Source organism: Lygodium microphyllum, chromosome 22, assembly GCF_053477565.2.
Source record: "Lygodium microphyllum isolate KBCC chromosome 22, Lygodium_microphyllum_v1.1.10, whole genome shotgun sequence".
Lineage (NCBI taxonomy): Eukaryota > Viridiplantae > Streptophyta > Polypodiopsida > Schizaeales > Lygodiaceae > Lygodium > Lygodium microphyllum.
Genome location: NC_141156.1, coordinates 102,749,138 through 102,764,596, shown reverse-complemented (window position 1 = coordinate 102,764,596; position 15,459 = coordinate 102,749,138). Strand labels below are relative to the sequence as shown.

The 15,459-nt window shown below is 43.8% G+C and overlaps 1 protein-coding gene across 2 annotated transcripts in view; it reads left to right on the top strand.

Moving 5' to 3' along the window:
- The first annotated feature begins 304 nt into the window (after positions 1-304).
- The window catches only part of RUXF (small nuclear ribonucleoprotein F), a 50,144-nt gene continuing 34,989 nt past the window's right edge, over positions 305-15,459 (top strand). Inside the window, exons 1-2 of one of the 2 annotated variants that reach the window (XM_087662810.1) lie at positions 305-544; positions 643-730. In XM_087662810.1, the coding sequence (XP_087518936.1) occupies positions 539-544; positions 643-730 (94 nt within the window). In that variant the 5' untranslated portion in view covers positions 305-538. The remainder of the gene's footprint in view (positions 545-642; positions 731-15,459) is intronic. The other variant, XM_087662811.1, reaches the window with a different exon arrangement.

Below are 15,459 nucleotides of genomic sequence, written 5' to 3'. Positions count from 1 at the left end.
ATGTAAATGCTATTTTGAGAGAGGGATTTTTCTTAAAATAATTTGGGATTTTTCCAATAATGAAGATGCAATCTTAAGAGTGTTTATATAAAAGCTATTTTTAGAGAGGGATTTTATATAAATAAATTGGGGAGTGTACCACATAGACTTTTGTCAGGTGTGGTAGATCTGAAAATAAAAGGTAGTATAGATTATACATGTAATTATTAATATATTATATATAATTCATCCAATAAAATTTTTATAACTTTTTTAAATGATTTCTCTAGTTAAAATTGTTCCAAAACCCCCCCGCCCCCAAAAAACCACTCTCTCGTCGTCTTTCTTATGCAACTGTTACTTTCCTGATACCTAGGTCAAATGTAATATTAATATTCCTCACGTAGTTCTACGTTTCTGCAGCGGTCTTGTGAATCTGGAGCTTGCAAGCAAGCTCTTAAGGGACGGCGACCCGGCCCTGAAAGCGCACTGATACTTTCCACAGTTCCGCTGCGGTTGTTCTTCTGTCGGCACAGATCATCCTTACGCAGCCGGAGACATGTCGGTGAGTTGCTGATTTGTTTGTTCGGCCAGGGCAAGAATAAACCGAGGGTTTTATAATTTTCTTTCTGGTTTCGTCTGAGCGTTGCTGTGCGTCTGTAGGCCGTTCCAGTGAACCCCAAGCCCTTCTTGAACAACTTGACTGGCAAGCCCGTCATCGTCAAGCTGAAATGGGGAATGGAATACAAAGGTAGAGAGAGAGAGAGAGAGAGAGAGAGAGAGAGAGAGAGAGAGAGAGAGAGAGAGAGAGAGAGAGAGAGAGAGAGAGAGAGAGAGAGAGAGAGAATGGAATACAAAATAGGGACATTTAGCCTGTTTACTTCAACAAGCTAGGACACTGCACTTGTTTTCTTTTCTCCATGGCATAGGCTTTCACGTTTTCTTGTGAGTCACGAACTTGGGAGCAAAGGATTTGGCTGCCAATTATTGTCAATGAGATTGTGAAGGTAGATGACATAGTGTCATGCACAATACTCCCATGCCCATCTCTTGGGAAGTGCGTAGGCGTGGCCCAAGAAAATTTATTGGACTTGACGACGACAACACCAGAATAAAGCAAAGAGAGAAAATTAGTGTGTGCCTAGTTCTCTTGACGCATAAGTATTAAATCAAATAAGTTTGGCCAAGAGAGACGGTGGCAGTTGTAAATGAGTTATAAGAGTTTATTAACTTCTCGATCAAAATTATGCTCGTTGAATGTAGGAGCATGTAAGTCCTTGATTAGCTTCATAGTGTGATCTAGTGGACTGGTGATTGGCTGTGTGCGGTGTGGAAGAAAGTGGTCCATTTATTGAAGGGTGTACTTTGGTTGTGACATAAAAATACCCTCACAATGTTGCATAATTTCCCTATCTAAAAAGTTTGAGAGAAGACCAAGATTGGTCATCTCAAAAGTGAAGTGGAGCTGTGCTTTGATTTGTGTCATTGTTGATGTCTGTCTTTGAGCTCATGATCGGTAGATTATCGATGTATGGAAGCACATAGGTGACCCTCTCTAAAGTAGATTAAGAAAACAAGATTTAGGAGCTTGCTTCAGCTCCTAAAGAGCTTTTAGCAAGTAAAGATCTAGTTTGTGTGACCCGAACTTGAAAAACTCGATTGTTGAGCCATATGGACATTCTGATCCAAGTAGTCGTTGAAGAAGGTAGTCTTGACATTTGTTTGATATATTGGCCAATTCTAATGGTCGGTTGAAGCAAGTAATCAACAAAAGATGTCAAGCATGCGTTGTGAGCAAAGGTTTTATCATAATTGATTCCATGGTTAAGCCCTTGTATCATAAGACATGTCTTGTATTTATCTTGGTTTCCATCAGCTTTGAGCTTAGTATGAAAGAATCCACTTGGTACCAATGACCTTGTTATTACTTGAAAAATCCACTAACATCTAAGTCTTGTCTTGGTTAATGCTTCTAGGCCCCTTTTCCATAGCAATGCGTCATTCGAGATGGTTGAGGCTCTCTTGCCAATTGTACCACTTAGAAGGCACCAATGATGTGGTAGATGCAAGCCTAGCAAAGCATCTAGGATTGTTTGGATAGTTTTGGGTGGAAGGACCCTTCAAATCCAATCCCACAAAGTTTACTACAATAACATAAAAGATCCCTTGGAGATTGTTATGGATATAAAGAAAGACTCGAGTATCAAAGATAACACATGTGTATGACTATACAAAGCAATGATGGAAAAACATAGAGGTGATTTTGAAGGCTCTTTTCACCTTGTTTTGATGATAGGCTGTTATGCCAATTTCCTTGGATCTGTGTAAGCCTAATCACAAAAGAATTGAACTAAGCTATGTAATTGAGATGTGTGCATGCTGACAAGAAAGACCAGCAAGAAGCAATGTATGATGATACAATGAACATCAGACAAAGGGTGCATGTCGGCTCTTGAATGACCAACTAAGACTATAGATGTAATGTCACAGGGATGTGAAATTTTGAGATGATTTAATCTTGCCAATAACATTCAATTAAGTTATTAATTAAATGTGCAAGGTTTTTTAGTATATGTGATGCATATGGCAGTTATTTCATGATAATAAGTTAAGGACCTCGAGGATGCAGTGGATGTCTAAGGCAAAAGTTGTAATAAGTTATGTCTGATAGATACTAGGTGGTGCTCGTTGTCAGATTTAGGTATAGATCAATTTATTGGCCGCTAATGTTGTTAGTAATGACATTAGATACTAGGTATTAATTAATTAATTATTATTGGTCTAAGGATCAATGGTTGCTCAAGGATACTTGGAAGATAAATTGGTCTAGCCAATTTAATTATTGGTTGGTGAAATTGTTTTTTTTAAAATTAGAATAATTATTAAAATAATGTTTAAAGTATAGATTTTAAAAATTAATTTAATAAACTAGATATTGTTGGAAAATCGAACTAGAAGGCTATCACTTGGCAAGACTTGCACATGTAAGTGAAAAACGTTTTTAGGGGTTAGTCGAAGCCTATTCCAATCATTGTGAGAGAGAAGAAGGTTGTTAGAGAGTAAGGAGATACTGCTGATGGACCAATCCTATAGCAAGTGATAGAAATTTGGAGCTCTCCAAGAGTAAGTGATAGTAGCCTAAGGTCCTTCTGGTGTTGTTGACAGTATATAGGAGTAGGCAACAATCTTTCTGATGGTCCTAATGTGTAGGTAATAGCTTCCATGGCTCTTTGAGCAGGGTATCAGTAGTTTTTCAGCATTTCTCGTGATGAAACTCTGAAATTTCTCTCTATATTTACTCTCACCCCCTAGCCATCTCTCAAGTTATCTCAGCATTTTTCAACAATTTGAGCCATCAAAGAAAGTGTTTTCAGTCAATCTCTATCATAAACCCTAATTTATAGTAGAAGTTAGGGTTTTGATAAATGTCTTGAGATGCGTGCTCGGAATTGGGGGCCTAGGACTTGAATTCCAGAACCTGTAATTGAGGAATTTTGGGGAGATTCAAGAGGCTAGCTAGCCAATATTAGGTTTGGGGCTGAATTTGTCTTTTAAGGAGTGGGGTTGAAGGCCAATCCCCAAGCAAACCAAGGAGCAAATTGGTTTGCAGGCTTATTGGTCAGTTTTGACAGCAAGAGGTACTTGGATTAGCGGAGAAGGTTAGAGGATCTCAGTTGTACTTTATCCATTTGTAATAAAAGTTAAAGAAATATCGCAGGGGATGCCAGTTTTGGGGCCATTAGGATGTCCAATGTCCAAGATTAAAGTAATGAAGTGTCTATTCTCAGTTTATGTAAATTTTATGCTTGTTGTAATTAGTGGTTAAATCAGGTTTCACTATCCTTTTTAAGAAGGAAGGCTAGTTTTAGGCAATGGTTGTCTTACCTTTAGAGTCTAAAGGGTTATCTCAGTCAGGTGGAGGCATTGGAAAAAGGGTGCTCGTTGGTTGCTGAAGGGTCTAACAGGATTTGCGAAGGTAATGAAATTGCTTTGAACGTCTTTTTTTGCGGTTTTACAAAAGTATTCATATCCATAGAAAGCTATTTCAACCATCAATGAGTGTTGATGATGAAGAAGATATGGGAATATATGCCATATATTACTAGATGAAAAATTTTGCCATAGAGATTGATATGTAAGCTCTTGCGTAAATGGTGGATCCAAGTTGGCTTCTCTTTGATTAAGAACAAGGGATATATGCACAGATGCATGTTTACAAGAACATAACAAATGGTTGATGATATAAAGGTATGGATGACCAAGATCTTGTAAGCTTCAATAAAAGAATATTGTGCCCTCTTACCCTTGGATGGTGAAAGGAGGAGCATTCAAAGAATAAGAGTGAGATCTATGTCTAGCTGAAAATTTATAATGAATGGTCTCAAAGGTTGGGTTTAGAAGAATTCCTACTACCAAATAGTAGGCATGCTAAAGTTGTAGGAAAGCAAGAATAGGAATATGCAACCGAAGAGAGAATACAGACTAGAGCATGCCTTGGAAGAATCAAATGAGACACAAGCAGAAAGAATGGTAGGGTTGCGACCAGTATCATCGATATTTGTATTGGAGAAAGGCACCAAGATCCATTGGATTGAAGGGTCTCTTGGAAATGTATCAAAAGATTGTCTAAGAGACCAGAGAGAGAATAGGGTTTGCAAGGAGAAACACAGTGTGTACGACAAACATTGAGAGAGAAGGAAAGCTCAGAAACACAAGAAGAATGCGATGTTGATACACTGAATCATCCTATGAGAAGGAAGTTGATACACTGGAGCCGAAGCTTAGAAGATGATTGAACTATCGTGTTTGAATCATGTGGCAACACTTGTAGGGAATTTGTACAGTGAAGATTGAAACTCAGACCTTGGGGCAATGGGCTATTGAAGTAATCACTGGAAGGTAAAGGATAGTTGTCTCTGTTAGCCTGCTCTTCTTCAGTCTCAGTCTGTCATCTCCTGGTTGTGAGCTCCTGTCAGAGTCTGACAGGAGACAGAGGAGCTCTGTCAGTGTGTTTTTATGGCTGCTTTAGTCAGCATGCAGCCTTGGGCATTTTACAGCCCAAACTGGGCTGTTTCTGGGCTGACTGCCCATTATTTTGGGCAGTCGGCCAGATCTGGCCATAGTCGGACCAGATCTGGCTGGTCGGCCAAATCTGGCCAGGTCGGCCAGTTTGGCTGGTCGGCCAGTTTGCTGGCTGGGGGCTATTTATAGCAGCCCCCCCAGTCAGTCCAGTATTCACTCTCTGCAGGTACAGCACTGCTCCCTCCGTCTCCGTCTCCAGCATTGGTGCTGCCTCTGCTTCCAGTCTGTCCTGGTTCCCTCACTGACGCTCCGGGCTGCGTGCAGGGACTGTTCTGTCCATTCCAGTGTATTCAGCATTCATCTCAGTCAGTGCAGACTTTCTTCCTTCATTCTCTGCTTTCTCTCTCCTCTCCTCTGTGTTCCTGTTCTTCTTTCGCTGCGCACTCTCACATGGTATCATCGCCTGATTGAGAGCACGGAGGACGACCTTCAGGAGAGAAATACCTTACTGCTGCTGCCAACAGATCCACAACAGCCAGGCAATTGCTTCAGACGGCTGCCAACAGGTCCATCCCAGCCAGGCGACTGCATCAGGAGGCTGTACAGCCTGCGTTTGCTGTCCACAGGGGCTGCCACGTCATCCAGCGACGCAGCAACCCTGCGTTTGCTGCCAAGCGACCTCTCTTGCTGCAGGGCGACCTCCCTACAGGCTGCGTTTTGCTGCTCTGCAGGTTGCTTCCACCCCAGGCTGCTCTTTTCCTGCTGGCGACCTCTGTCCGAGCTGTTTCCTGGTGCTGGTGATCTCTTTTCTGGTGTTCGACATCAGATCTCTGCGTTTTGCAGATCCAGGTGTTTGTAGGCACTCTCTGCCTGCGTCTTGGTGGTTGGTGACCACATTGCTGGTCCTATTTCGACAGCGGCACAACTTTCTTTGGTATTTTGCAGATTGGAAGATGTCTTACCAGTTTTCAGGCTTTGAAGACTCAGAGGACGAGCTTCTTTCTCATCATTCCTCTGAGCGGAGGCGGGACTATCGTGAAGTACGACATCGGGAAGACCCTCCTCGCACTCGTCCTTCTTCAGTCCATGCATCTCAGAGGGTTCCATCTACTGCGAAGGTTTCTTCAGTGAAGACTGCATCAGATGTGCGGATGCCTTCCTTGATTCCCTCTATCCAGGTGCCGATTCTCCCTTCCTTTCCGAAGGAAGACAAGTTGGATGGTTCCAACTACTCCCTATGGTCATGCAAGGTGGCTTGCATCCTTGATACCTTTGATCTTTGGGAGCTTGTTTCTTCGCCCATCGACCGACCCCCCGTGGATTCGTCCGATGGCACCTCTATGGACCGTGCAGCCTTATGGGATAGGCTCAACTCTCGAGCCCGTTCCTTTGTTTTTATGAGTCTCCATGATTCTGTTCTTGTACATGTTCATAGGTTAAAGACCGCGGCGGAAGTATGGACAAAGCTTGCGTCTTTGTATCAGCACAAGACATTTGCCCACAAGATTTCCCTGGAGAAGAAGTTGCGGATGCTCAGTCTTGATGGTTCTTTTTCCATGAAGGAGCACATCACAAAGATGGAGGATATGCGAGGCGAGCTAGCCTCTCTTGGTCGTCTGATATCGTCTGAGGATATGGCGATGATTCTGTTGACTCAGCTCCCATCACCCCGGTATGATGTCTTCTACACCAGCCTCATCACTTCGAGGACCCGTGAGACTCTCCTATGGGAGGAGCTTTCTCCGCTTGTCTTGGAGCATGACGAGCGACTCAAAGAGGTGGGAGCCAGTGGCTCCACCAAGGCATTTACGGCTGGCACAGGTGGTGGCAAGAAGAAGAAACAAAAGAAGGAGAAGGCCAAGGACAAGAAGGAGGAGGACAAGAAGGATGCGAAGGAGAAGAAGCCCAAGCGTCCCCATTGTGGGAAGGGCACTCATCCCGAGGAGAAGTGTTGGCAGAAGTATCCCCATTTGAAGCCTAAGGAGAAGGACTCGAAGGCGGCCCCAGCCACAACAGAATCTGCGTTTGTGCATCTCTTTGTTGAGGAAGACACTGCCCTAGCTTCTACCACACAGGAGAAGCCTTGGCTTGTCGACAGTGGAGCATCTTCACACATGACCTTCCGTCAGGATTGGGTTCAGGATCTTTGTTCCAGAGGGGGTACCGTCACCATTGGTGACAATTCTACAGTTCCTGTTCGAGGAGTGGGGACTTTACCTATGTTTTCTGACAGGCGGTCTTCCTCCGCCAAAGTTCTCTATGTGCCTGATTTGGGTTTTAACCTCTTATCTGTGCATGGTCTTACTCAGTTAGGTACCCGAGTCATTTTTACACAGGATGCGGTCACAGTGGAGGATGCTTCTACAGGTGATGCTCTTTGGACAGGTACACAGGAGGGTGGGCTTTATACGCTCACAGCCTTGGCTGCGTGGACTTCCCATGAGCTTGGGCTGCTCTGGCATGCTCGGTATGGTCATTTGAACCTCGATTCTCTTCGCCGGGCTTCTAGGAGGAAGATGGTGGAGGGACTTCCTGATTTCCCTCCTCTTCACACTTTGTGCCCTAGCTACTTGAGGGGCAAGCAGCACCGGCAGCCTCACCCGCAGGTTGCTTCTAGGCGGGCTACTTCTCCGCTTGAGTTGGTACATACCGACCTTTGCGGACCTATGGGCACGGCCTCCCTTGGGAAGGCCAAGTATTTGATGCTGATTGTGGACGACTTTCGTCGTTATGTGTGGCCTTATTTCTTGGAGTACAAGAGCGAGGCGTACTCCCGTTTCTGTGAGTGGCAGGTGTTTGTGGAGACCCAAACAACTTCCAAGGTCCGTGGTGTTCGAGCTGATCACGGTGGAGAGTTCACTTCTCACATTTTCTCTCAGTTTTGCAGGGATCATGGTATTTGGGTGGAGTATTCCCATCCGAATACACCATCAGAGAATGGTGTGGTGGAACGTGCGAATCGGACCATGATTGAGATGGCGCGATCTATGCTGGAGCATAGGAGTCTTCCTCATTTCCTTTGGGGTGAGGCGGTGGCTACAATGGTGCATATACGCAACCGCTCTCCGACTTCGGCATTACAGGACATGACTCCATATGAGGCTTTCTTTGGGAAGAAGCCTTCCGTGTCCCATTTTCGCATCTTTGGGTGCGATGCTTTTGTCCATGTGGACAAGAAGAAGAGGAAGACGAAGTTCGACTCTAAGTCGAGAAAGCTTATCTTCGTTGGTTATAGTACGACCACGAAGGGATATTGGCTCTTCGACCCGACGACGCGGCAGGTTGAGGTGAGCAGGGATGTGATCTTTGATGAGGCTTCGGCCTCTGAGGATCCGATTGATGGTTCTATTTCAGATGTTTCTTCATCATTGACGGACCCCCCCCCCCCCCCCCACCTTCTCTCCCTTCACTTTCTCACTTTCTTCCAGGATGCCTCTTAGCAACCCTCCTATTCCTCCTCCTTCGGCTTCCCTTTCCCCTTTGGTGGATGTGCCTTCGTCTTCTACGAGCTCTTCTACCGCTACTTCGGGATCTTCACGGGATATACAGCCTTCTTCAGATGCGGAGGATCTACCTTCCCTTGGTGAGGGGGAGTCCCTCTCCGATTTGGGTGCTTTATAGGTTCCGGAGACCCCCCGGTCTCCCTCACAGTAGCAGGAGTCTCTCAGGATTCCTTTATGGTATCGCCGGCTCATGCAGGATTCAGGTGTTACTCACTTTCCTGCTTCTTCTACAGGTCCACGTCGATCAGCCCGTTTACAGGCCCAGCGGGACAGTTCACCATGTGTGAACTATGCTCTTATGTCACAGATTCTTCCTGGCCATAGTCGGACCAGATCTGGCTGGTCGGCCAAATCTGGCCAGGTCCGCCAGTTTGGCTGGTCGGCCAGTTTGCTGGCTGGGGGCTATTTATAGCAGCCCCCCTAGTCAGTCCAGTATTCACTCTCTGCAGGTACAACACTGCTCCCTCCGTCTCCGTCTCCGGCATTGGTGCTGCCTTTGCTTCCAGTCTGTCCTGGTTCCCTCACTGACGCTCCGGGCTGCGGGCAGGGACTGTTCTGTCCATTCCAGTGTATTCAGCATTCATCTCAGTCAGTGCAGACTTTCTTCCTTCATTCTCTGCTTCCTCTCTCCTCTCCTCTGTGTTCGTGTTCTTCTTTCGCTGCGCACTCTCACAGTCTCGAGGGAGCAAATTGCTGTCCTTTGATGTCGTCAGAGATGAGGAAAATGATCACTACTATCAACAGAGCGAAAGGCAATCATGAAATGCCGGGGAGATGGCCTGGGCAGCAAATGGAAATTCCAGAGTGTGTTGGATTTGTCAAATGCAAGGAGCGTAGCCTAGATGTTGGATGATGACGCTAGATGTTGAGGATGTCCTCAAGCCGCAAAACGCAAATACTTGGAAAATAAGATGTTGATGCTAGGCGCTTGATGATTGACGCTAGGAAGAAAAGTACTAATCCCAAGCTGGATGATAATGCTAGGTACAGGGGAGGGCCTCTAGATAGCCAAATGCAAGACTGATGCCAAAAGGGAGAAAAGTTGTTGCCAGTGTATGAATGCTGACGCCAGATAGGGGGAAGCTCCAAAATGCAAAACCTGATGATGAAACATGGCGCATGAAGCAAAGGATAAAGATAGAGTAGACAGCCACAAACCATGAATTGCAATGTCGGCCAAAAGGGGTGCGAGGGTAGTGGAAAGGTTGGATAGAGAAGGCAAGAGTATTGGAGTGACGAAAGTAGAGGGATGAAAAATGATTGAAGTGGGTAAAGAATGAATGGAGTGATGGTGTAACCGGCCTGTTCACTGGGAAGGGCGGTAGTGTACAACCAAAATACATAAATGCTTTCACCCAATTCACAGTCACCCACTTTACCTGAACTTAAAGACACAGAATCAAGAAGACATATAGGAAGCTAGAATGCTCCTGTTGCAACACATACATTCTGTTGGCCCCTAAGTTAGGCGCTCCTTGCGGTATTTCTTTATTTTTAAAAGGAGAAAGTACAATGGGCTGTCTTTCACCTATTTTGGGTGAAATTTGACGGCATAACAGTACAATTACTGACCCAAATCAAGTTGACCAGGAGGGGAAACTCTACCCAAGTCTAAATCTCCTTCAGCCTGCTGTATTTACTGGTTCAGACATGTTCTGACACCCGTTTTCAGCTCATATTGTTCCCTGCATTGTCCTGCATCATCTGTGCCAAGTGTCCCTTGATTCTCACATCAATTGGGCTTTGAAATACCCTCTGAACAGTCCAGAATCAGTTATGGTTTAGTGCTGTTTCAGGCACTTGCTTGGTGAGGTTACCACCCTCACCTGTCCCTGCTGGGACAGCATACAACTGCTCTTGTTCTTGGAGAAAGGAGGCTCTTGCCTCATGCAAAAACAGCATATTCCACACAGCTATACTTGAATCAGAAGAAAGGCCCTTGATTTTGCAGCATAACCATACTGTCAGGGAGAAAGAGAGAGTAGGGAGCAAGCCCAGCCCTCTGTGCATCATAGACAAGGTAGTCCAGCTCTCAAGAGCTCTCCATCTGCAGCAATCCATCTCTCTTTCACAAAATGAGCCCCCCATGCATTGAAACTCGTTTTTTTGTGCTGCCCTCTCTCTCTCTCTTTTGGGAATTTATGCCCAAATTGTGACACATGGTATACATGTAACAATTTTTCTGTTTAAACCTTTCAGTCTAAAATTCTCCATCCTCGGTTCAAAATTTGACCTCGGCACAGACTAGAGGATTGATCCTTCTGCAAAAACGAAGATAATGACGCGAATAGATTCTGAGGTCCTAAAATAGTAACTCCCTAAATTTTAGGAGTTGCTTCCATTGCATCCCAACTAGTCTTCTGACCATCTTTGCAAACTATGGCTACATCCAAATTTGTAATGTAGCTCAACTGAATGTGAATTTCCACTGATGACCCCACATGGACTAATCTCTTGGAGATTTGTCCATCTTCACTTTGAACTAGTCTCTTCCAGGCTAGTTCTTCAGCACACTTCTCCATATACACTTTCACAAGTCTCTTTCAGGCTTGTCAATGTACAGTGCCATCAGTCTCTTCCAGACTTGTACTGGACCTTAACTGTCTAGTTTTGACTCACTAAACATTCCTGTTTGTTTCACATACTGGCCATGCAACTCAGGCGTTTAGATTTCAAGAGGGATCCTTCCAAAAAGAAAAACCAAATAAAATATGTAATAAAGAAATCAACAAAAAGATAATAGTTGTCACAGTCTTGTGACATATCTCCCTCTCGAAATCGCAAACGTCCTCGTTTGCATGAATGTCATACATGCTTCCAGCTAACCCAGTGAACTTACACTTGGCAGCACATGTACAACACATACATGCTATCAGTCAACATTGTGTACTGAACACACTATTAACACATGTATGTTGTAACTGTGAAACATGGCAAACTATCATCATGTGACTCCACATCATTGTTTCCAGATATAGTGGCCGGTACACCACAATGATATCCCCATAGTGGCAGATTCTCATTTGATGACTCCACATCACCCTGACTAGAGATCTAGTGGCCGGTACATCAAAATGATATCCGCACTGAGTCAATTCACAAAATACATGCCCGATGGAGTAAGCATTGTTACAACATGTATTCAATTCAATAGAAGTAAAAACTGTTTTCTTGCAAGCAATACTTACTTCTTTAGCACTGAGAAAACCATATGGACACAATAAGTGTTAACCTGTACAAAATCTGTTTCTGTACATAATTTCTTTCTTAAGCAATTGTCACTTTGACAATCTATTTCAGCTTAGAGATACAAGGGGTCAAGGTAGGTTGCAAGCGAAATGCTTCAAGGTAAAGTTCCAACACATTAGGTAACTCTGCAAGTCCACCTTCGTCCATCCACTTAGCATCTATAGCTGGATAGTTCTTGAACTTAACCAAATACCTTCTAGCAACTTTGCCTTTCACTTTCCTTTCCTTGTGTGCCAATACCTGTTTTGGAACAAGAATTTCATCAAGTTCCTCAACTTCAGGCTGTTCCTTAGTTGGCATATCTTCTGGCACATCACCCACATAAGGTCTAAGAAGACTTACATGGAAAGCATTATGAATCTTCCAATTGTCAGGCAATTTCAGCCTATAGCTGACATCACTAATCTTCTCTGTTACTTGAAAAGGCCCATAGTATTGCATACTAAGCTTAGTGAAAAGACTTTCCTTGCCTTTCCGCTTCTTTAAGCGTGCCTTTTCAAACCGCAACAATACCCAATCACCAAATGAAAATATCGATTCACGATGGTGATGATCAGCAGCTTTCTTTTGCGTTGCTTGAGTCCTTTCAAGGGCATGCTTAACTTTCTGATACATTTCACCCATACTCTGCACATATTGATCTGCCTGAAAGATCTTATCCTTTGTATGCAAAATGGGAGGAACCTTTTTACTACCTTCAACAATTTCAAAAGGGGCTTTGCCTGTTGAGGAATGCACAATATTATTGTATGCATACTCGACCAAAGGCAAATACTGCTTCCACTTTGACTTGTGCTCTGACACCTAGCACTTAAGCAAATCCAAGACAGTAGAATTTGCCTCTTCTGAGTGTCCATCAGTCTGTGGATGAAATGACGATGAGAACTTAAGCGTTGTGCCCATGTTCTCAAATATACCTCTCCAGAATAGACTTGTCATCTGTGGATCACGGTCACTGACAATAGACAGTGGCATACCATGATACTTGAAGACATTGCACATAAACAAACGTGCCATCTGATCTGGTTTTATCTTCTTCCTGACAGGAATGAAATGAGCCTGTTTGCTAAACCTGCAAATAATAGTCCATATCCCATCATTTCGTGTCTGTGTCCTTGGAAGATCAAAGATAAAATCCATAGCTATGCTTTCCCATGGTTTATCTGGAATAGGCAATGGCTGTAAAAGCCCTGGTGCTTTTTGCCTGTCAAACTTGACCTTCTAGCAAATCAAACACTGCCGCACAAAAGCATCGACATCTCTTCTCAAAGTAGGCCAATAAAAGAATGTCTCTACTGCTTTGACTGTTGCATCAATACCACAATGCCCTGCATACGGTGGAGAATGACACTCTGTCATAACTTTCCGTCTCAATGGCATAGTCACATAGTCTACCATGCATCAACATGAAACCATCCTTGAGAAGATAATGCTCATGATGTTGTCCATTGACAAGCTGATCAAAGATCCTTGCAAAATCTGCATCATCAGGATACTATTCCTTCATATCATCAAGCTCACGATGATAAGGAATTGACACAGCTGAAATTTGTGGCTTCCTTGACAAAGCATCAGCCACAACATTCTTTTTGCCTTCCATGTGCACAATCTGAAAATGGAACATTGACAAAAAGTTTGCCCAACGCATATGCTTTTCTGACAGCTTAGTCTGAGTTAAGAAGTAACGCAATGTCTGATGATCTGTCTGGACAACAAAATCTGCCCCAAGTAGGTAGTGTTTCCAACAAGAAAGCGCATAAATCACAGCCAGCAACTCTTTCTCATAGACCTGCATAGTCTTCTTTGGCCCTCGCAAGATTCTGCTTTCATAAGTCACTACCCGGCCATCTTGCATTAGCACTGCACCAATGCTATTGCCACAGGCATCACATTGGACAACAAATGACTTCCTAAGATCTTGCAGAATGATCACTGGACTAGAAGTCATCTTTTCTTTAAGAAGATTAAAAGCTGAAATCTCTTTGTGTGTCCACTGGAAACAGACTCCTTTCTTCTGTAAAGCATGTAAAGGTGAAGCAATCTCTGCAAAATTGCGAATGAAACTCCTGTAGTAAGAACACAAACCCAAGAAGCTTCTAATATCATGGACAGTCTTCAAATCTGGCCATGTTCTAATTGCTTCAACCTTAGCAGGATCCGTTCGAACACCATCCTTTGACACTATGTGCCCCAAAAACTGGATTTCTTCCAAGAAGAACTCACTCTTCTTGCCATTGATAAGCAACCTATTACTGCGAAGCTCATCAAAGACTGCTTTCAAGTATTCTCTATGCTCCTATTCATTCTTTGAAAAGACAATCATGTCATCAAAGAATGTACCAACAAACTGCTTGTATGGACGAAAAATCTTGTCCATCATTCGATTAAATGTAGCAGGAGCGTTAGTAAGTCCAAATGGCATTACCAAGAACTCATAGAGACCAAACGTGGTCCTAAATGCAGTCTTATGCACATCCTCTTGCTTAATCCTGATCTGGGTATCCACTCTTCAAATCTATCTTGCTGAAAATTGACACTCCTTCCAAACGGTCAAGGATGTCGTCAATTCTTGGAATGGGGAACCTGTTCTTGATGGTACTCTTGTTCAACGCTCGATAGTCTATGCACATGCGCCAAGAGCCATCCTTCTTCTGCACTAGGAGCACTGGTGAGCAAAAAGGGGATGAACTTGGCTGAATCAGCCCTTTTTCTAAGGGCTTATTCACCTGGCTCAATATCTCTTTCTGTTGGGCTGCACTAACCCTATACGGAGGTCTATTTGGTGGGCTACTGCCTAGCACCAAATCTATCGCATGATCCTCAGACCTCTCTGGTGGCAACTGTGATGGTAATGAGTCAGAAAAACAATCACTGAACTGAGACAAGAAAGCAGACGTGTCTCTATCTAACATAGAGAAATTTGACTCATCATTATCCTTGACATCACGTGCAAAAATCAAGTACGCAGAAAGATGATTCTTTATTATAGATGTAATGGCAGAAGCCGATACAACAGGTATAGACTCTCCTTTAAGCTTCACATCAAGCACATGAGTCTTTCCCCTATGTTCCAAAGTCAGTGTCTTGTTAAAGGTATCCATCACACCATGCTTTTTGAACATCCATGGCATTCCCAACAAGACATCACAGCCTTCAAGTCGCATGATATAAAATTCTTCTGCATCAATATAAGACTGTATATGAAGACGCAGCTTTCCAAGAATGGGTGTCACAGACTCTGAGTGGCCAGGACATGCCAACCCTGCCTCTACTGTGTAACCCATCTCATCTGCTCTGATGCCCAAAGTAGAAGCCAACTCTGGTGAGATAAAGATTGCCTTAGCTCCAGGATCAAAGAGAATAAGTACATGTTGATCTCTAACTTTAACCCAAGCTCTGTAGAGCTCATTAGCATCCGAGTATGGCTTGTCTCCCAACATATCTGGCACTAAACCTGCTGAAGGTTTGGGCTTCTTTCCTTTCCTGTCCTCTTTATCATCATCAGTTGATCTCTTATTCTTGTCCGGATAGTTAGACGCAATATGACCAGTCTGCTTACAGATAAAGCATTTCCTCTCAGCCATTAAAGCCTTTCTCTCTTCAAGAGACTTGCACACAAAAGGTTTCTTCTAGTCCTTTGACTGTTGTCCAAAGAACTTGGCTGGCTTCTTCTTGAACTGCCAAGATTTACCTGTGCTTTGAGAAA